The 23,436-nt window shown below is 47.1% G+C and overlaps 1 protein-coding gene across 1 annotated transcript in view; it reads right to left on the bottom strand.

Annotated features, from left to right (window-relative positions):
• DIS3L2 (DIS3 like 3'-5' exoribonuclease 2) overlaps positions 1-23,436 on the bottom strand; it is a 179,267-nt gene that overhangs the window by 23,298 nt on the left and 132,533 nt on the right. Inside the window, exon 15 of the mRNA XM_021544264.2 lies at positions 13,717-13,796. Within this exon, the coding sequence (XP_021399939.2) occupies positions 13,717-13,796 (80 nt within the window). The remainder of the gene's footprint in view (positions 1-13,716; positions 13,797-23,436) is intronic.

Here is a 23,436-nt window from a genome sequence, read left to right as displayed (position 1 = left end):
ATGAACTGTGGAAAGATTTAAGTGCTCTAACTGCTGCTTTCCAATACAATTTTCCACTTGGGGCAGGGGAAGGGAAGGAAGAAAGCCTGACAGTAGTTTAGAGCCAGTCACAATTGTGACAGGTTCTTCTTTTCCATTTCCAACCAGCTCACAGGCAGAAGGAGCACTTTAACCTCCATTAATTATCACAGCCTTATTCCAGGCCAGGGTTTCAGCAGCAGTGGCAAATTCTTATGACTTGTGAGGAGCAGGTCCTGCCTCAAAGTGTGCTACACTACTCAGTGGAGTAAAACTCTATAATTCATGGAACCAAGAGCTACTGCAACTCTTCCTAGAGTACCTCAGTTTGCAGCTAAGGGCATCTCCTGTAGGCAGCACCAGTTCTGTCCTAGAAGAGGATCACACAAACAACTTCTTGCACTTCAGACTGAGAACAGGTTAACAGCCACTTAACAGATGGATCTCTTGCACACCCAAGCTGTACATACAGAAAAAAAAAATATTAACAAAGGAGTACATTACTTCTATCTCCTCCCTGGCTAGCAGAGACTCCTGTTGTAACTCTACCACCACGTGAAGTTTATGGCATTTATCAGCACTGTATCAGGCATGCATCATCACTTGATACACAGCCTCAAAGTGTGCATGTGGTGTTTAGGGAGATGCAGGCAGCTCAGATACACAGCCCTCATGCAACTGGGGTAAAACTAGTATGAAATATTGCTACCTTTTCACCTTACCAAAAAGTGGTTTCTCCCACTTTTTTGGCTTCATTACAAACTATCAATGAACATTATTTAAAAATAGTTGTAACTGAGATGTGCCTGTGCAGGGACTAAGATGCCCTAGCTCAGCATCTCAGCCTATGCTGCTCCATGTCCCTTCCTGCTCAGTCCCTGCTTCTACCCACTCCCAGCACCTAACTGCAGGTACCATCCCTTCATGCTCAATGATGACAAGATGTGCCATTCTCCCTTCCCCAGTTGATGCCAGACTTTTCCAGAACTGCCCCCTCTGACACTCATGGCTTGCAAACCACTCACAGGTATTTTTGGCACTGAGTAATGAAAGCAGGGAGATGCTGCTTGCTGCTGCATGCAGCCAGACCTTCCCAGGGACCCCAAAGTCACCCCAGCAGATGCTGGTGAACTGTCTTGGGATTCAGTTGTTTCATGGCTCTGAGTGGAAAACAAACCAAGCCACACGCATTGTTTCCCTGCCTGCACCACCCAAACAGCTGATGCCTCCAGCTGTGGCAAATTTACCAGCCTGGAGCAGGTGAGGAGCAAGCCTATGTCTGCATGGACACATGCAAAAGGAGGAAGGAGGACTGACTATGAATTCAAATTTAATGTGACTGGGACATACTGCTGAGGTTCACACAGCAACACCACATTCAGCTCTGAGTCACACAGAAACCAGCCTGGGGAGCAATTACTGGTGCACAAAAGCTCTTGAGCTGCAACAAAAGAATGGCAAGGAGCTTCTCATCAAAATCCCTTGAAATCTTTATCTTGCTCACTTAGGCTTGGGAGGATACTTCCTTCTGCTAAGACAAGTGAAGCCTCAGCAGAGCATTTGGGATGCTGGAGAGGAAATGTCCAGTGAAGTGAATCAGGGGTGAGCAGCAGCCACTGCAGCACAGCACAAATGACAGCCCTGACAACATCACCCCATTCGCATGCCAGGACTTGGGACTACAGGAACTACACTCCATTAGGAACAAGCTGTTCCCCTAATTCAGTCCTTCTGACTCCTCTGTTAAAAGATTTTCCTGAAATTGTGTAAGACTTTGACTAAGCAAATGCACTTTGACATCTGACTTCAGCTCTCTAGCTGCCAGTGCATCACCCTCTGCAAGCCCAGCCTGGGCTACTGAGAGCCACAAGGCAAGAGGAAATCCCCAAAACTCAGCCTGCTCCCAGATCAGGTCTGGAGCATCAAGGAGCTCCTCACATTTCAACCCTCCTCCCTGCATCCTCTCACACAGATGAGTTTTTTATTCTAGAAACCTCACAGACCGCTTTACAACTGAAAGGGAATTACATTACAGCAAGCACACGCCCAGTTGTTCATTTTGTATGTGCTGACAGTCTTGTTTTGACTCTACTTTCTACGTTTAAGGTGTTAATGGGAACCTTGATGCATTTCAAAGGGAACATGCTCAGTTAGAAGATGGATGCATGAGTCTAAAACCTGGCTCCCAGATTTCGTATCAAGTGCTGGATTTGTTTATATCCATATGATGCAATCTCCATAAAAGCAATCAACTAACACCAAAAGGAGATGTTTCAATATCTGCACAGCCTTCACACACTAGGCATTAGGTTTGCTTTTATGATGCAGAATAATATAATGGATTTCTTCCACAAGTTCCCAAATGCTGTTATTAGGTGCTGCTTCTCTAATAAAATATGCTGCAACATACAGCAGTACATGACGTGGCATTTACACAAGCCTTTTCTCCATATAGGACTTGCTGGCTTTTAAACAAATCTGTCTCTTCTATACACTACAGAGGCACAAGATGAGTAATTATGTTCTCTGCTTAATAATGTTTTTGCACTGGCCAATTTAACAGCTAATCTCCACAAACCTCTGAGATAGTCCCCCAGCAGCTACATTTGCATGTTGTAATCAAGTCTTGCTATTAAATCATACTTTGCAACAATAGCTGAGCTGTCAACGACAAGCAGCAGCTCTCGGCTCTTGCACTGGCACCATGCAGGCAAAAGCCCTGGATAAACATGCACAAAGCCTCACTGCTCTGCCAGCGAGGAGAGCATCCCTTTGCACTTTTGGGAGCTTGGAAATGGCTACACCCATGATGGATCTCAGGACAATCATCCTTTGTCTCGCTCAGTTCTCTGGTCAGTCAGCTTGCAAGCTGTTTTCTCCAGGCCTGCCTGCTGCTCTCTGCAGTGATGCAAAGCCAAACTGGTTTGGCTGTGGAGTGAGTGCTCTGTCATACTTCTCTGACTGCTTTTTATGGTGTCCTTAAAAATTGAGTATAATGGGTGCAACAGAGAGACCCCTCTGTGGCAAAGGTCCTGCCTTGGCTGTGGGCAGAACAGCTTGTGCAGCCATGCTGTGACCAGAGCACTGCACCCTCCAGGGTCAACCAGGCTGCTTGGAAATGTCCTGCCCGATTTTACCATTTCTTTGCCATCCTTGTTGATCACAGTGCAGCAAGAGGATGTGGCTGAGAGAGAGGGCAGACCAGAACCAGCTCAGTTAAATGGCCCTGTTAGTGTCATCACAGTTTGGCTGAATAGCTGGTGTGACACATAGCATTAAACAGATGTTTGATCTTCCTCCACTGGATCAGTCCCTGGTTTCGACCAGGGATTGATCCCCTGCTCTGCACTTCCCATTTGCCCTCACAAAACCTCATCCCCAAAGAGACCCACATACACCCCAGCTTAGCTCAGCAGCATATTCTGCTCCTGTACATTCACTGAAGTAACGTGTCCCTTCTCCTCTGCTCTTCCACAATCTCAGTTTTCTCTCAGTGACTGTAAATATCTGAGTGACCTGGATGCATCTGTCAAAGAACAGCACCAGGAGGCAATTCCTCTGAATTCCCTGCAGCAAACATCACTGCTCTGGTCCAGGCTGTTACTGGTGCCAAAAACTCTTGCTCTAAACCAGATTCTGACTCTGCAAAATGCTGCAAATATACAATAAATAGCATAGTCCTTTTGAATCCTGCCCTTTGCTGTACCCTTACCAGAGGCAGAGCTTCAACACAGCAATGTGGATCAGCCCCAGCCTGGCTGCATAGATGATGTCTTTCTGTCCTAATGATTCTTCCTAGGCATTAGCATAACATTTATTTCTATCTTGCCCTGCTCTTCCCATTTATCCACATATCTGACAAAGTCTCCTTCCTTTTAACATGGAAACATGGGGAAAGGAGAATTTCTTGCTGGAATTGGCTCACTCTGTGAAAGTAAAAAGATCAATCTAGATTCAATCTATCTCACTAATTGTTGGAGGCTGGAACTGACCTGGGGCTGGCCTGACTGCAAGTGAGTATGTGAGCACAGGCAGTCTACTCCCAGCTTCTCCTGCTTTATGCTGCAAACAAGTCACACCTGACTTCTTTGTCCATGGTGGACCCTGTTCACTCCTGTAACCTGGACCCTTGTGCCCAGCCACATGTCACCAGGCGGTGCCTGTCTGTCAGCAAGACTGCAAATGAGCACTGAGTTTAAATAAAGCATAAACCACTAATTAATGATAAGATGACTTATCCTCACCTCACCTTTCCTCTATTTTACCACAAAATCCTTCCCAGGAGTAATTCCAGAGGGGCTAAGCCAATGTGGTCTTCCTTGAAAGCCAGAACAACTATAGGTGTAGCTGATCACTAAATTGATTATGTTGAGATGAGCAGGGTTTGTATCAACTCTTTTACTACATCAGACTGTTTAACCTGAACTCTTTCAGAAAAATGAGACAATGCCAGAGATGCAACATGTACAAGAGCTCTGTCAGGGCTGGTGTTCACCACGGGGATGATGTGATGAGCAGTTGAGATGTCGGTCTCTGCTCAGCTCAGTGGAGACGGAAAGAAATATCTACGAGCAGCCCAGAGGCAGCTGAGAGCTCTGCTGTACAAGGCAGGAGTGAGCAGTGATCTGATCAGCAAGAGATGTACAGGAACTGCTCATCACTGCTGTGTTCAAGTGCCAAAGTTACTGGAGGAGCTGAAGGGTAGAGAGCAAGCAAAGTAGGAGGGAAAGTGGGAGATCCTGCATTGCTCAGCTCACCAGGCCAGTGCTCAGAGTAGTGTGGCCCTGCAGAAGCAGGAAAGCCAGACAAGACCTGAGCCAGACTAAAACCTAGGCTGGGCTCTGCACCAGCTGAATTCCATCTGCAGGTAATCATGACCACAGCAGCAGAGCTTTGCAGAAACTGAGACTTGAGTGGAAATTATAAAACTTCACTCCTCACTATTCCTTTCTGTTTGATGATGGCAAAATGCTTTATAAATGCTAATAAAAAAAGTCCCTGAGGAATTTTGCAAGGATTCTTGCTCTTTTTTGCTCTATGGAGGGTGGTGAAGCAGAAACAGACAACGTGACTTGCCAGAGACGAAGGAACAGCCTCTGAGCTGGGAGCTCACCATGGTGCTCCTACCCCATGTGTGGTGAGCTGGTGAGGGGTCCAGTGGGATCAACAGAGAACAGGACATTCCCAGAGGCAGAAAAAGCTTGCAGAACATCTTGGCCAGTAATGAGGCTGCTCATTTAAGAGTGCTGCATTTCAGATGAGACAGGTGAAGGACACAAAATTTAAGATGTTCAAAGCTGATCTGAGGAATTTCAATCCAGCTTCCATTAAAATTAATGGAAACATTAATGCAAAGTACAGTCAGATCCTCAAACAGGTCCTTTCCAAACCAGATCTTTCCATTAACTTAAAAGAAAGTTGTGCCTAAATCCTCTTACATCGCTGGGAACGTCTGAGACAGGCAAAGTCAGGTTACAAATCCATTAGGCTCCAGAGTGAGTAATGCATGGCCAGTTGAAAGAGGTGAAAGTGCTAAGCTGTAAAAGGAACCCCACTTGGGGTGACCTTGAGTGAGGAGCTGAGCACACAAAACATGCATGTGACTTGGAGTTCCTTTTTTTGATGGAGAAGAAGTAGGGAGGTGTGGAGAGAGTGGAATCCATTGCCAGACTGATGTAGCTGCTCTGAACCATGAAAAAAGAAAACAACAAAAACATTGAAAAAGCAGCAGGACCAAGAACAACACACAACAGTAGCTGGAAAAATAGAACTGGGACCTTAGTTGTTCAGGAGAGGATAGGAAGAGATAGCTCCACTCTCACCCTCTAATTTGTGAGGACATAATTTCAATAAGGTCCATGTAATGCCCATCTCAGCAGAGTATATGGAGAGAGAAGTGGTGTCAGTGCAAAACTGGTCTTTTACATTAACACAGAGCAAAGTGTCAGGGATTTAAAACTAGAAGGATTATTTCACTAGCTGATGCCATGTGCCTGGGGGCCTTCAGGTAGCTACTACTCTGTTAAAAAAAACTTGCAGGGTCTAAAACACATTCCAGAAGTGCATTTGTCCTTGAAAGAGAATTCCCTGTTCCTCTCTTGGCCCAATTTCCAGTTAATCTCCCTTGCCTTTCAAATGCGTGCTTTATTTCTAATCTGAACTCTTCAGCTTTCAGCCAGTAGCTCTTTATGAGAGAGCAGTCCCAGCTGGCTGACAATCCACCAGTTACTCCAGCTCACACTGCTGATGCCCTGGGGAACCAAGGTACTCAGTGCTGCACAGACCACAGAGGTCCTGCCTGTGGCAAACCAAAACCCTGGCTCCCTCCAGGCAGACGGCACAGTTCCAACAACAGGATGTTGAGCAGGAATGGGAAGTTTATCCCCAAGCAGAGCATCCCTCATCACAGCCAGCTCCAAGTACTCAGGATTCACTTCATCACCTTCAGTCTTACCCCACTGTCTGTCCCTGCAAGCAACTCGCCATCCTTTGTACCAAAGCACCTCCTGACAAAGCAAAAGAAGGCAGCACATCCTCTCACCCACTGTCCCAGCATTCCCTGCTTGTGACATCCCAGGGTGGCCAGCAAAACCTGCTACTGGCAGAGAAGTCACTCTGCACTATGCCTATACATTCAATGACACAAAGACTAGGCCAAAACAAGGACTCTGTTTCCCTAATTGTTTTAAAAAAAAGACATGTCTAGAAATCCTACTGGGAGAGGGATAGCTAGGGGGTCTAGTGATTTTTCTAGCCAGATCCCAGCTCAGGAGAGTGCCTTCCTTGACATAAAATCAATTCTGCAACTTGGGTTCATGATGAAATTGAGAGGTGCTTCTTGTGGAGGGGTGATTATTCATTCTTTCTCACGTCACATCTGTCCTCTCCCATGTTCATAAGGGCTAATCACAGACTCATCTAATTCAGGGCTGCTAAGAAACCCATATGCACAGGCTAGCAATTCGAGTCCAGATATAGCTCACCGCCTTGAGCATTAGTCAGACACACACAGGCCAGGGAAATGGCGCTGAAATGCTGCTGAGGGCTTTCAAACATATTGTTAAACAAAAGGATATGTAAACAGATCTCTGGGATGACACATGGAGACAGCATCTCTGACTCAATAACAGCTGCAGCTGATGCTCTCACCTACCTGACTGCCACCAAATACCCAGACACCTAACACTGACACAAGGAGGTTTTACAGCTCTTTCCCAAGCAAACATTGAAACAGGTTAAGATGACAAACTCATTTGATTTGTCTAGGGAGAGAAGAGAGGTCCCACATTCACTGGGATTTAAGAGCCCAGTCTTTCCTACCTCTTGTGGGTGGGACCACACACTGACTGCTCTGGAACCCTGCTGAGGATTTAAAGAGGGCTACTGGTCACTGTGGGATACTGTGTAAGTCACCAAAGAAAGCTTCAAACATTTGTTTGTAAGGGATAAGGTTATGTTCAAATCCCATCTGCCTGCTCAAGAAGCAGACGGGTTTTCTTGATCACCTTTTCCATTTGCATCCTCTTCATTGCACTGGCACTCCAAGGATTTGGCAGTTACTATTTCTACAGCTCTGATAGACTGGAAAACTATTATCAAGCAGCAGGAAGAGACAAGTCTGTGTCAAGAAAAGCAGCTATGTAGTACCTAGGCAGGGCCTTTTGCAACAGTCCTTTTACTCCAGCTAGGAATGGCCATAGGAGCCCCTCTGAAGGAAAGAACAACTCTCTGCTCCTCAAAGTCTCAAGTCTCAGAGGCTGTTCTGCAGCTAATGTCCCAACAGCTATGGAGGTGCAACACAGAGAACCGAGCTCATGCCTTAGGCAGGAAGGATTACATATCTTTCAGTTTTAAAGGTCAACCTCCAGACTTATTCTCCCGGACAATTTACCCTTTACTGATCCGATGCCAAAACCAGGAGGACTGGTTTATCTCCATGTACAGTGACAGAATAATTCACCAGCCTTGTTGGTAAACTCCAATGCTCACCCTTTGGCAGGTGAAGGGTGCACTTGGCAGGTGAAGGAGTGCATGTGTAAAGTTTAGTGTCAACAGTGAAACAAAAAACAACACATGGTATCAAAATAAAAGATGTAATATGCTAGCCTATATACTTTTTTTTCCCCCTGGTAATTGCAATGATTTTATTTTGTTCTGAAATCTGAACAAAGCATTTCACAAGTTTCAGGTGAATAACTGCTGCAAGAGAGCATCTGTCCAAGCCTGTGATGTCAAAGGACATGTACATGGATTTTCCCCATGAAATTCCAATCCACCAGGCAAGACAAACAGGAGAAGATGCCACTTTCAGAGACTCCTCTAGCCTTGCAGGCTGGAGTGGGCCACAGCATGATCACTAACTGGGAAATCAGATGCCACCCGGGGAGTTCCTTTACATCAACAGAAGCAGGGCTGCTTCACTGGGATATGTACCATGAAACAACCATGTAATAAGGCAGGTCACACACCCAGGTACTGTGTGAGCTGTGCAGCAGCTCCTTGTGCAAACAACCCACTCTGCAAGCCTCAATTGCTCAAAAGGAACAAAACATGGTAAACTTGCCAGCTCATTGCAGAACAATCAAGTCCATGCTAAAGTCCAACACATGAGCTGTACACCTGGGAAGTATCTCTGAAAACAAATCAGCAGCTGTGTCAGCTGCTGTACATATTTTCTTCCTAGCACTGCTAGTCAACAGCTCTTCTAGCAAAAAGAATAAACTCCAAACAATTCTTCTTTGCTCTTTTTCAGAAAAACAAACCCTCCCAAACCTCAACCCAAACTCTGTTTACACCAAAACTGCTGCAGTCCTGAATAGGAGCAATAAATGGAGTGAGCTAAAATGTTAGTGACAAATAACCCATTCAAACGATTCCAGCATATAATTATAGGTTGGCTCTCTTGATGTCACACTGGGTACATCACTGCAGATATTACATTCACCTTATGAAAAGATTGCACAGAGGAGCTCAATTGGTAACCCAAACAACATCATGTATCATGAGTCTGTCAGCATCAGGACTGCATGCACCCTGACATTTGAAGTCCTAGTGTTTCAAGTGATAATCCAATGTACCAGATATCACTGATCTCTATATAAAAGGGGGCACCACTTTTCCTTTCAACTGGAGCTGTTTTTCACTTCTCATTCTGAAGAGTTGTGTGGTGCTGCCCGCAAGTGGCTACACTGTACAGTAGCTCAATCTGCAGCACTCTGGGTCCCCAGAGAGAAAAAGTGATCAATACTCCAATGCTGCTTTTCTAAGAGGTCTCTAAGTGCTTCCATGCAAGATGCTGCTCCTCTGGGTTTTGAAATTACTCTGAAGAGAATATGAAAGACCCCACTGCAAATTCATAATCCTGACACAAACTGCAGCTGCAGCACAGAATTTAAATGAAATTCATTGGTGAGCTGCAAGCTGGTCTATTGGCAAAGGCGGAATCTGGGAGGTGGGGAAGGGACCTTAGAACCAGACCAAAACCTGGACACTGAGGGAGCAGGAAAATCATATTATAGAAGTACCAGCTGGGGACAAGAATGTGTCATGCTTGACAGGGATTTACACCTCCCTGGTGGGTCTGGGATGGCAGAGACCCTGAGCACTGCATCATCTGAGAAAGATGGCAGTAATCAGAGAGTCTTGGGAGGGAAGACAAAGGCATTTGAAGGATCAGACTTGCTGTGGGTAGCTGGGCAGAGCCTAGAAGGTCTCCAGAGAAGCCTCTGCATAGTGATGGTGAATGCAGAGAACAGATTGCATTTTCTATTTCTTGGCTACAGCCAAAAGACACTGGACTTCTTGGAATTAATTTCTTCCAGGGGGATCTCAAATTGGCTTTGGCTCTTCCTGCACACAGACTGGAAGAAGTCTTTCATGCTGAGCCGTAACCTTTAAGAACCTCATCATTCCTGCTGCCTGGCAGCCCACAGGAGCAGGACCAGGCACAAGGGCAGGCTGCCTTCAGAGTGGGCAGCTGGAGCTTCCTCAGCACAGCCCACAACACATTCCTGGAGCAGGGACCTGCTGAGTGCATGTTGTAGGACAGGATTCATGAACCATGGTAGATGTGAATTAACTTGATGGTCTTTTACTGCCTGGCTGGGTTTTGCTATTGGATCCTGTGCAAGATCAGAGAAATTCAGTCTGTGTCAAGTGACAGTGAAAGAAAGCCAGTCCCACTGTCAACACCTGACACGTGCCGTGTCAACACCTGACAGGATGTCTGGCAGGGCCATCGCCACTTGATGTCACTGCTCTAGGGCCATCTGAGGGTTGACAGCATGCTCCTGTTCCAAGTGTCACCCAGCACCCATTACTCTCTGTCTCTGTGTCACAACACAGTGCCCCCCTTGCAGGACAGCACCAGCCTGGGGCTCTGGCCATTACACTGATCTCCATTAGGGAGAATTTAAGCAACATGGCTTAAAAATGAGAAAGCACACTGCTTGCTTCTGTCAGGTCAAGCCACTTCCTCTGGGGCCAGGAAGGACAATCGGGCTGGGAAGGACTGGTAGCCCAGGGGATAAAAATGCCTAGGTCTGAGCAGGAGGAAGAGGAGAAGTGAAGTCCCCCAGTCTCATTCCTGTGACTGCAGGGGCAGTAACAGCCCCACTCCTCCATACAGCTCCAAGCTGCCACTGGGACTATCAAGTGCCACTGGATACCTATCTATTATAGCAGGGGTTGGAAGGGCAGGGCAAGCAGCTGGGTGTTCAGCACCTCTTTTGCCCTCAATCCAAGGCTTCCAAGACTTCTAAAGTTCCACTGAGTCCAGTCCACTCAAAGTGCTTGGCACCGAGGGTGGAGTGGGCGAGTGCTGTGCCCATGAATGTTCCTGTTCCTGTAGACAGGCAGGCAACAGACAGGTGACTGGAGGGGCAATATTTTCTTGGAAGGGTTTTATCATTTTAAAGGGAACAAATTCCAATTGATTGCCCTTGTAAGAGCCTGTATGGTACTTGCACTTCTAGCCTAATCAATAGAAATTTTAATTGCTCTAGTAATTACACTTTCAGCAATGCTGCAGTCCTTTGTTCTCCAAGCGGGAGACCAACATCTGCTGTTCTCCGGTGGCCCCGTCTGGCTGCAGCTTGGAACAGCATTTGACACTTGGAGAGGAAGGGACATTCCATCAGTGACCAGGGTGACACCAAACCTTGACACACACAGCCTGGCTGGAGCTGATCTCTGGGGCACCGGGTTCACTCCCCAGGTCAGAATGGGTTTCTGCCAGCCAGAATCACCTCAGCTTCCTCCTGCTAAAGCTGCTGCTCAAGAGCTTCACACACCTGATGCCTGCCATGAGTCTTTCCCTGGAGCAGATCCCAGGTCTGATGCTTTGCTGAGGGCACTGGGATCTAGGGTGCATATTTCCAGTCCTTTCCATGCATGAGCTTGCAGTGTGTCACCAGTATTTCTTCTCTGGGCTGTAAATGGCTCCAAAATACAATGCAGACACCAAGGTTATGTTGCTTTATTTTCTGGCTACATCTTCAGAAGGCAGAAGAGCTGTTACCCCTCAGTCCTGATTGGTACTGTCAAAGCCTAACTACACTTGGGAGAACACAAGCCCTACAAGTTACCCTGGAAAATTACTACAAAGAAGAGCCATCGTGACAAGTGCCATGTTACTGCATGGACATCAGATTAACCCTATGGCAGGCCCAGTGCTTGAGAAGAACAGTCTCTGCTTGGCTGAGCAGGAGCCACATCTGGTGTTTCCCAACACTATGCAAATTTAAAGTTCTTGTTGCTAACAAAGCTGCAGCACATATGAGCTCCTCCAAAATCACCCAGGGTACAACCAGAACCAAGCACATGTTCGGCTCAAGGGCATTTTACCTGCAAGAATGTGTCAGCCATAGCACAGACCTTCATGCTTCAGTTCCCCAGCCAAGGACTGTCAGAAGCAGTGGGCTGCACGCAGGGTTTAGAGGGTAAGCGTGTGTGCAAACCTAGCAAGGCTCTCCCTGGGACATGGGATCCTGCTCCCCCCAGGTTGGTCAGGCAAGCTATGAAATTCTAAGTACAGGGGCCTGCATGGAGGCGTAATTGCAGTTTGGATCTGTCAGGCACATGCAAAATCTAGATTTACTTGCAATTGCACTCATCCTGCCCACAATGTATTTTTTTCAAGCCACGATCCTGGCTGGCATGGCCCAGGGTGGCTCAGCTCCCATGCTTGCCAGAATCACAGGACACAGCCATACATCTCTCAATCAACAGTTGTTAACCTGACAAAGCTACTTCGTCACACACTGGGCCTCTCACAGCTAACAGCAAGGTTTCCAAGAAGAATTGCTACTGGCCTTAGCACTTAAACAAAACAGCTCTACTCATGTCCCTGGGGTTTCCTCAAACAATGGCAGAAAACACCCACTAGAGCCTGGGGAGAGGAGGGTCTGTGGCAGAAAAACCACAACTGCTGATTTTTGAGATACACACCACACAATCAGAAACACTGGTCTATAAACATCCTCAACGAAGCCCAGCAGGTCGGGGAGGTGGGGGAGGGTTCTTTTCCTCACTGTCCATTGTGTGCCACTGCCTTGAAAACCCTCAAAAACAGACGCTCCTCCCTTGTTGATCTGGTGCTTTGGCGCTGAGCTGCACCTTGCCCTGTGAGCTTGGTGGTGCTGGAGACACCAGCTCTGCTCATACAAGGCTCTGGGCCTGGGATACTCGGGATGGGACCATGTACCACGTGCTAATCACCCACCCATAGGCAGGAAGGAGTCTGCCACAAATTATCTCCTTTCTTGTTTAAATATTAAGATTTCTCAGCTAAAACACTGCTCTGTGCATTTGCAGATGTCCCTATTCCTTGCTGGGACTGCTCTTGTTGGCCTTTCTGTGCAGATCTAATTACAGACTGTTATGTTCATTGACAATTTCATATAGTCTCATTTTTTAGGTTAACTTGAATAACTGGCAAGAAGCAGAACTACATGGGTGGAGTAACAGGCCATGGATTTATGACATGCTGGTATTCAGGGCAAACACAGAAATATCCTGAACTCTGCTGCTGCTGTCAATTTGATAATGAGAATGTGATTTGAAATAAAAACATCTTGGGTGCCAATTCACTACAGCAGCTAGTAAAAATAGGCAGAATACCTAGAAATAGAGGACTCTGTGCTCCAAACACATCCAAAACTTGAATATTATATAGTATCTTACAAAAACAGAGCACGTAGCTGCACTGGGGCTATGGTACCACACAGAGCACTCAGTGAACCTCTGCATGAGCTTCAGCAGAGACAATAGGGTGCTCTGTGGGTCTAGCTAAGCACAGGTGAGGGCTCTGCTTTCAAGTGCTCTGCAGCCTTTGGGTGCTTTCCCCCAGGCCATGCTCCCAGAGTCACCCCAACAATGCAGAGTGTGAGCTGCAAACATCCCTGGGTAAAGCCCAGGTGAGCTCTGTCAGAGCCTGAGGTACCCAAGAGCAGGCCTTTTAGACAAATAAAAGCAGCTTTTAAAAGGTAGAGAAAAAAAAAAGGGGGCTGCAGGGCCTCGTGCATTTTAAAGAATCTGGCATTTACAGGAGCTGTTCCCAGTTTCAGGTCAAGCCTGAGGCCTTCTTTAATCTACTTTTAAGTGGTACAAGCAGTTGTGATCCCTTTGCCAGAAGGCAGGGCAGTCTCCTTTCACTGCACCTTCCCATGTTTGCTGCGTGTAATCTTCCACAGGACTTACCTGTTGCTGTCCCGGTACTGATAGATATAACAGCCCTGAGGCATCCCACTCTCCTGGTCCAAGGTAAATGAAAGCTTCATCTGCACAGAGGAGAAGGGGTGTGGGACAATGAAAAGAGAGAGAGGGAAAAAAAAAAAGAAAAAAAAAAAAAAGAAACATTTTAGGCTTTTGGTCATTACAGCAACTTCAAGCAAGGCTTGTGGGAGAAAGCTTAACTCACCAAGGCTGACACGCAAACACCGTGGCCTGGAACATACTGTGGGGTTCCAAACCTCAGGGAAAAGTCACATGCATTGCAGAAACCTCTTGCTTTTTCCACCCTTTGTTACTATAAAGTGTTCGTGGTTCCTCTGAAATGCACGGGTTGTAACAGCTGAGCCCTCCAAACCCACCCACACACACCACCCTTCCCCAGAGCGACTGCGGTTCCCCTCAGACACTACAGAAATGAGTTTCTCCATCGGCAGCTGTAGTTCCCACGAGTCTTTCTCTGAAAACTTTCCCGGCTCCATCTCGTTCCTCCAGTGCATTAGAACAGAGGAGAAACCACAGAGGGAAAGGTGACAGATTTTTCCTTCTGTGCAGAGTTATTAAAGAGCTGTTAAAAGGGTTTGCAGTTTGGATCTGCCTCCGGCAGCAGGCTATAATGGGACCTGGAAGCTGCTTTGGTTGCAGCTCCAAGAAGGCATTCAGCAAGGGTTTTTGGATTTCAAACACAGCTTGTTTTATTAAGGGGGAAAAATTAATCCTCTTTCAACAAGCAACAGAATTGTTCTGTGGGGAGACTTTTTTGCTGAAAATGTCTTCAGTGATTTTATACACTGAACTCCCTAGAAAACAGCATGGAACTGAGTTCTGCAACAGCCCTGCACATCCAAGCAGCTCCTCATTACCCTGGGGAAGGTCAGTGTCCCACCAGCTCTCACAGCCATGAGCCCCTGGGCTCAGCTAAAGAGCTGCAGACCTTGACCAGGAGCCAGCAGGGAGGGTAAGAGGGGCAACTCATCCTTTAGAGGAGGTAGCTGCTAGTCTTCATACATGTTTTTGGGGTGACAGATATTACTATCAGTAGGGCTGTTGCCAGTGCTGGATTGTGCAGGACTCTTGAAATGGTCTGGGAAGATCACCACAAGGGCTAAAAGTCAAAGGAGGTTTGTTACGATGAGCCCGACCTTTTTAAGCAAGGAAACGAGGAGCGCAGTGTTGAGCCACTGCATTTGATCACAGATTCCTCTCCTCTAGGCTCCAAGAAAATTGCTAGCTCAAATTAATGGCTTATTCAGGAATGTACACAGAATTAAAACATCTTTCTCCTGTAGGCTGTAAAGAAACTCTGAGTGCTGAATCACTAGACGATGCACTGATTTTCCCTTCCCTAAAGAGTAGCGAAGTCACACACTGTGCTCTCACTGACCCAAATAAAACTGCATGCCAAGAAATCATTGAAAAATTCACCACCTTGAATATTGAGTTAAGAACCAAGTACTAGGCTGAGGCCAAATTCAGCTGAGCTCCCTTGACTTCCACAGCTCTACCAGTGTAAGCCATTCTGAAACACAAGCTCGTGCAACACCACATAACATGAGTGCCCATGGCACACACATCACAGCTCACTGCACTGTCAAGACAGTGACCCCTTAACACTCTCCACAGCTCCCTTTCTTGCAAGCCCTGACCTTGCACCAAGCAAGATCATTCAGATCCACTTTGGAGAGCAGTGTTCATGGCAGGACCAGCAGGGCTGGCTGGGGATGCTTCTTCTGACCAAGATCCATGAAGCCTGACTGTGGATCCAGCCTCTCCAGATGCTATGATGGCACATGGCAGCTACCACATGGGAGCAGGAGATCATCAAGAAACAAAGAACCTCCCCAAGGGAGACAAGCAATCACCTTACTGGCCATATGTGACTCTATAAGCAGAGTCCCTGGTTTGGGGAACTGAAGGAGAAACTGGGAACTGACTAAAGCCATTTCTTCTGGGCCAGGTTTTCCAAAGCTTTCCTGCTAGAATCAGGAAGCACCTCTGAGGCCAAAGGGACAGCAGTTATCACAGACACAGATCCACCAGATCCTTTTCTTTGTGGAAAAGGCACTGCACCACAGAATCAGTAGAGATGAAGCACAAAAGGAAGTGCAAAATTTGGCAAAATTGTGGCTTTGGCAACTTTCAACAATAGTTTTGATCAGGACGAACTCAGGAGTGCCTGAATCTCTTGCTTGCAGCTCTCAGCCAAGTGGGCTTTGGGGTTGCACTAGCTGAGCATCTCTGGTTATGGCTCACCTGGGCATGGGTGCCCAGCACAGCTTAAGGGTGGAACCACCTCTGTGCAAGGACACAAGTCCAGGGGGAGGGAAGAAAGGAAGGAAGAAAGGAAAAAGGCTGGGAAGGAAAACAGCCTTGTTTTGACAGGCTGCCAGGAAAAGCCTTGGGGCAATCAGGTATGGGAAGGTGACCTTTCCACTATCTAGGGGGCATGAGGTCCCATGGAACCTGCCTATCCAGAAAGGAAAGATCACAGTTCCCAAAGATAACGGGTTTTCAACTTTCTGTTATTTTAATCCTTCTTTGTCTGCTCATGGTATTCCAGACAAATAAAACACACCCTGCTTGGCATGCTCAGCCATTTCTGCATCACCTACCAGTGCCAGCAAGGCCTGGACAGTGATTATACATGGCTTGACCATCTGGGTCAATGCTGTCAGGCAAAAGGATGTTGCCATCACCCACAGTGACATGAGGACCACACTCAGAGAAAGGTCAGGGTCAGGCTGTCACACCGAGAGGTGTGTAACTAAAGATCTGTCCCAGCAACCAAAGCTCAAGGCAGCCATGCTGTCACTGATTCACAACCCATGTCTTCTGCAGATCTGCCCTGCTGATGCACTGTCATGGTCATCCAGGAGAGGGGAAGAGGGGAGCTGTGCTTGTCACCAGGAGTCCTTACAGACCCCAAATGAACAGTCAAGCTCTGACTATGCAACCACCAGCAACAATCTGGCTGCCTTTGCTCCTTTGGTGGTATTTGGCCTCTGCAGAGAGCACAAAGCCCTCAAGCAAAACTCATCACAGGGTGGAAAGCCAGCAGGTAAGTCAGCTAGGGAAGAACTAGCACACTGGGAATGCAGAAAATATAAGCTTCCTGCTAAGCTTAACAAGGTTGTCCACACCCACTCAACATCTTGCAACTGGGTCCTCTCTGCCACTGGAGCCTCAGGAGAGCTCCACTGACCAGACTGTCACTTCTGCACTGCCCTGCTCACTGCAAAGGCACTCATGCTTCCCAGCACACCAGTGCTTTGGAAGGTCAGCACAGATTTTTTTCTCTCATGCTAAAGCTAATCTATGAAGTGCCTGCTGCCACAGACTTTGAAAGTCTGTGGCAGCAGAGCTCAAGTGTCCTTTCCCAGCTCTCTGCACCCCTACAGCACTGCTTCTCTCTGGTCCTATCTTCTCCAGCAGATGCCCTTTCCTTTTGCCTTCACTCACTACACACAAAACCTCTGGTTACTTCTGAATCACAGAAGGCTGCAGGGCAAGGCTGGGACAAATGTCAGGAGCTGCTCGACCACTTCATCATTCTTCTATCTGACTTTTGCAGCAAGGTTACAAGATATCCAGAACCTCCTGCACACACAAAGCCCTACAAAACTAGCAACATTTTACAATTACCCCTCTGGCACAGCTTTAACTCTTAACCAATTTGACAACATTGCTCCAACATCACATTGCTGCTTTGAAGCTCCTTTTTGTGTGTGTCAGTGTTCCTTGTCAAAAGAAGCTTGCTGTAAAGCCAGCAAACAAGCTAATACCACAGCACAGGGAAAGGCACTGCTCCCAAGAATACTGTATTTTATACCTGCAGGGGCAATGGGGGACTGAAGTTTCTTAGAGAAATGCACGTGCAGGGCGACCCCCATCACAAGGGAGGTTTATCAGATCAAGGGATCTTTGCCATTAAACATGTGAAATAATTTCATTTTACTCTGCTGGGCTTCCCTGGGAGAGGAGGGGGAGAGCAAATTTCCCAGCATGGAACTGCGGTGTGATTTGGCTTGCACTGCCCCCTTTGGTTGTGCAGCCCTGGAGCTCACATGCTAATAAAGATCCCTTTCCACTCCAGTGGCTCTGCACATAAAGAAGTGTTCAGCATGGTGTGTGCATGAACTCAATGGGAAGGGGAGCTGGACGGCAGCCATGCTGAGAACAGAGTGCTGCCTACCAGGAGAGCCCCATCAATAATTGAGATGTCAGAGACACAGGGAGGTATATGAATAAGAGCTGTCAAAAGGAGTAATTTGGATCTCTTTGGATACAGTGATGGATAGGCTCACTCATCACCAGACACAACTGCAATACACCCAAACAGAAGAGGAGCAAAGCACTGAAATTCAAAGGGGCTGGGGCAGGTTTTTTGATGGGCAGTATGCTGTTGACTCCATGGATGGGAGTATCTCTTTTAAGGCACCAAGCAGGTGTGAGCACACTATCCTGTGACTGGTCAATGGAGCAAGAGAACATACACACAGCACACAGAAGCCCTCACAGATTCCTGGTGTAGTTTGGTGGCACATACTGCAAGCTCAAGGTGAAGGTAACACTACCTTCTTGAGGAAAGCCACTTCAAGGAAAGTCATCTCCTGAGCCCACAGCACTGAGGGCTGTGTGCACTTGTTTGTACAATTACCCCACTCTTTGGATTAGTAACATACTCCAACTCTCTATCCCTACATCCTTAAATTCAGCTGAGGATGCAGCTGGCTGACAGCAGGATGCTCCTTGTTCCCCCATCTGCCAGACACTGACGTGCTTCATCTGCACCCAAAGCTCCCATCCCACCCTCAGCATAGGTGAGCAGACACTAAACCAGTGCACAGATATGAGACACCAGTGAAGCAGAAGAAGCAGCTGCCCCTCAGTGCACTCTCCTGAGGGGACCCCATGCCCTGCTCAGGCAGACAGGCCTTGGTGAGGGTGTCAGGGAAGCTCCCTACATCTTGTGGCTTCTTCCACCAAGCCTAAAAAGAGATTTTCAGAAAGAGTGAACAGTGTTTTACATTGTCACGACCTCCAGACTTGCCTGGGTTTCGGTGCAGCCAGCAGCCATCCTCATTTTAAAGAATGTTTTAGACCTGCAGCAGCTGGAGGCTCAGTGATGTTATAAAGCCTGGTAGCTCCAACAAGAAAAGAGCATGAGGAGCACTGCTGGCTGCTGAAACGCTGCCAGTCCCTATATTGACCTGGCTGAGCAAATTCTGCATGCCCCTTGAGTAAAAGGCTTGGCTTGGATCCTCTGTTCCCAGCCTTGGCTCTGAGCATCAAACCTTTGTCATGAGATGAAAAGTTTTCCCCACACATGCACTGTGTCAGAGAGGTATTATTGGTTCAGCCGAGGAACCAGGTCAGATCTGAGCTCTCCCAGTCGCGGGGCGATGTAAGGCCAGCCTGGGTTGGAACCGGTCAAGGTAATTCCACTGATGTGGGGGCATTCAAGCAGAAAGAACTCACCCAGGGCAAGGAGGGTGAATACGAGCTTCAGAGGCAGAATACAAGCCTCTGAGACAAAAACCAGGGAACTGGATCTAAAGATCACACTGAAAACAGTTTCCTGAAAGGCAGGGCTTCTTTTTCACCCTGGGCACTTAATCAGTTTTAACCCCATTTGCATGGAGGTCTAAAAAGACTGGTATCTGCTCTGGGTTGGAATAAGGCTCCCCTCTCCAGCTCTAGAAAGCTTTTTAAGAATAAACTTAGTCATCAAGCAGGTTTTTATGCCCCGCCCAAACTTCGGTTTTGACCCGAAAAAGAAATAGTCTTGAAGTCCTGACACTCACTTTTAAAACCACAAAAAACGAGCCATGCTCCAGTAACGTAATCACAGAGTTTTCTGGCACCTCATCCCTTAAAAATACATCCATCTGCCTCCACGCAGGCCATCAAACTCAATCTTGTTCACAATGGATTTCCCAATTCCTGTGTGCTGGAAGCACTGCAGCGGTGCTGGCTGTGCTGGCTGGATGAGCCCTTACAGCAGCACAGGCTGCAAACCTCACAGCTGTGTTTTCACTTAAAGAAGCTGCTCTGGAGACCAGGGCACTTCTTCCATGAGCTTTTCTATTTGTGCTGCAGCTCAAAATTGCTGGAGAAAGACCCTGGGTAGTGGATGAAGAACATGTGGTAAGGACAGGATGGGGGTAATAAAGGACAAACCAAAAGTCCTACAGTGGAAAAAGGAGGAAAGACAAGGAAACTTGCTACCAACTCAACAAGTTACTTCTCACACTGGGTTGGAGCAGCCCTTTCCTTTTGGCTTTGTAGACAGCAAATATTTGGCCAATCTCAGCACCTGATTATGGGACTGCTGCTGTCACTGGTTGAAAGTCATGAATTGATCCTAAACTGGTACATCACACCTACTGCCTCCTCAGTGAGGCTCCTTCTCCCCATCCCTACAAGCACAATTTCCAGGTGAAGGTTTAAATTCTCTAGGAGGTTCCTGAAGCTGTCCCTGCTGCCCCATTTCCTCAGCACATTAGCCAGCAAAGTGCCCCTGTTAACAGGCCACAAGATCCATGCATGTGGCTAAGGTCAATGTCAAATCAAACCCCAATCCAGCCTAGGAGAAGGACGTGAAACACATTTGGGGTATTACTCTCATCTGAATCCCTCTGCTTACTTTTATTTTAAAATCCTATCATTTACTTAGCTGCTGCCTGCACTATACAGCTGCATAAAACATGAGAAAAGCCAGTGGATTTCAGACATGGCAGATGGAAGGGAGAAGAGAGCTCTTCCCTCTTAAATTAATCTGGAAACCCAAAGGTTCCCAGCCTGGAACCCAAAGCCACAATAAACTATTACTAAATTATCCCACAGGCTGCAAGAGCTCTTTCTCTCCAAACATCAGCCCTGGGATGCAGTGAGGGGGTCTCCCTGTCACAGAAGTGAAGTCACCAGCACATATTCCCTGGCACACAGAGGGCTGCCCTACTGATGGCTAGTGCCCCCCAAAACCTCTGCTATGGGTGGTTGAGCAGCACAGCAAACCCAGGAAGAACTGTGGCTAGATCCTTTGCAGATGCTGTTACCAAAATGGCAAGCTGGCACCACACCCTTGGCTTTTATGTCACAGCTGCAAGTCAAAGCTGAAGAGCCTTACTAGAAAGACAGGGCATGAGACAACTTTCACCACTTGGCAAAAATATAAACTGCAAATGAGTTTATTTTTAAGCATTCACACTTGCCTGCATCGGAGGTTTCGGTTGCAATCCACAGAGAAATGGATCCAGATTTATTTAGAAAGAAGAGCTGAATACTTCCGCTCATTTTATAAACTGGATGAGCTCATTCTCTACATGCACGATTAGGAAACCACAAAACTAAAATACAGATTATACAGTTGTGAAGAGTTTGAATTTGTGGATTAAAAATACCTTCTTCAAAAGCTAACAAATTGTGACACTGCACTGCATGCCCTAGACCACTAGGGAACTGTCAGTGAAGTTAAAAGTATTTTCTACACATATACCAACTTGAAAACAGAAGCAAAACATCCCTAGGAAATGCCACATTAAAAAAATGTGACACTAACAAGACACATGCCAAGTTTCACTGCTTGGCTGTTTCATTTTCTCTTACTCAGAGCTTGTCTCCCAGCCTCCCTTTAAAGTATTCCCAGCTCTTTTGCGACTCCCAGTCCCATCTATACTCTGACAAAAGACAGTTTCACTGATTTCACCTTGTGCAGTAACAAAACCCTCACAAGCTGGGCTTTGCCAACCTCAGTTGACACAAGAGATTTTGAGCGGCAGAAAATTCTTGCATTTTGAAAACTAATGATGACTGCAAGCTTAGTAGGAAACAGTTAACAGGGGAGCAATTTCATCCTGCCAAGCCCCAGTTGGTCAGTCACAGCCAGGACCTGAGGGTTCTATGGGACCAACACCAGCTTTGTCACAGGTTCGGTGGTGCGGCTACCTTGAGCTGACAGAGAAAAACAAAGCCTGGTCAGAAAGAGATCCCTAAGGCATTTCTGTCCCAAAACGTTATGTGAGAGCTTGAAAGAAAAGCAATTGGTGTGTTCCACATTTGCTTTAGATGAAAAGTGAAACAACCAAGTAGAAACTCTCTCTAAAGTCCTGCTTGGTATGCTGTTATTAGAGGGTACAACAAGGTAACAGGTTATTATCCCAAACTGCTATTATTTCAGACACCTGACAGCCACGTCTGAAAACAGGTCTTAACTTACTGACTCCAAGTTTAAGCAGCCTGAAGTTTAACTTTGTGCTTGGCCCTGCTGTTTTGTGAGAGCCCATGGTCAGTAGAGAACAGCACTGCAGAAGCCAGCAGCTCCCAAAGAAAGGTACATCCAGTCCCTGCTGGGTGCACAGCTCTGCTAAGGCACACAGCACCACAAGGGAAACACGGTGGTGCCCCACAGGCAGTTTCTTTAATGGAAAGCAGATCATGAACACCAGAAATATTAGATGAAAAATGAGGGGAAAAACAGCCCTTCCCAAAGCACCACACAGTCTCTGAGAGCTGCCCCAGCCTCACACCAGGAACAGAGCAGACAGCAATGGTTACCTGGAGGAGGATGTGACACTGTGATGTCTTCAAATGGCTCAAAGCACAAGGAAGGCAAGGTAAGAGCTGTGGGTGCAGATGTGTCTGGGTACGTGGAGGAAGAAAGGTTTGGTGTCTTTTACTGAACCTGACTATAGCACAACTTTCCCTCAGCCCATGAGCCCTGGAGGATGCTGATACATGTTTTACAAATCAGCCTATTTTGTGTCTTCCCTGTGACCATTTTGTGCCTTCCCAATGTGCCCGGTCTTTGTCATTGCTACTGGGAGGATACAATGAACCGAGGGCAGATCAAACACAGCAAATCCTATTTTCTTAAGTTTGTTAATGCAAACTGCTTCCCTTGCTAAGCCAGTAATGGATCTGGGAGAATCCAGAAGCACAGATTAATTCAGCACCCAGGTACTGCCTCATGCCTGGAGGGATTTCTGTAGAGTCCCACTGGAAGACAGATAAAGTTTGTAATACACTCCATATAAGAGATAAATCCATTGAAATATGAACAGCCCCTATGCTTACATGGAAAGAGCTCTACCAGGTATCAAGAGCAATCACAACAGTATTTCTAGGTTTAGTTATATCTGCAACTCATTAACTGGGACTGTGAAGAGCAGAATACCCTGATTACACCACACTGATCTCAGTTTGACAGACACACCATTCTCCCCCATCCATTTGGGTGCTGCTATGAATACCTGGCAGTCCTGAAGTCCAGACCTAGTGCTGCTGCCTCAAGCTTTGCTCAGTCCCTGGGGACAACCTGGACTTCCTTGCAGTGTGTTACAACCTGCCAGGACTGCAGGCAGCTGTACCGTGTCCTTAGCCAAACGTTTTACCTCCTGACACTGTTACAGCACGGGGATGGGAAGACATCTCCTGCCATACACACTCAGAGCTGCAGAGCATCTCCTAAGGCTGCATGCCACAGAACACCACTCCCCATCCCACCATGGCAGGGCTGGCACCCTCCTCCCTGGGTACAGGCCAGCCGTGTGCCATGACCTCCTTTCCCTGACTTCACCAAAATCCCATGGCATGTCTAAGCACAGTTGCTCAGTGCATGAGTAGGAGATCCAAAGCCTTGCAAAGACATCCCTCTCCATTCCCATGGACAGCAAGGGCTGCTGCTGTTAG

The sequence above is a fragment of the Lonchura striata genome, chromosome 10 (genome assembly GCF_046129695.1).
Source record: "Lonchura striata isolate bLonStr1 chromosome 10, bLonStr1.mat, whole genome shotgun sequence".
Classification (NCBI taxonomy): Eukaryota; Metazoa; Chordata; class Aves; order Passeriformes; family Estrildidae; genus Lonchura; species Lonchura striata.
Note: the sequence above shows the minus strand (reverse complement) of the source record. Positions and strands in the feature narration are given on the sequence as shown.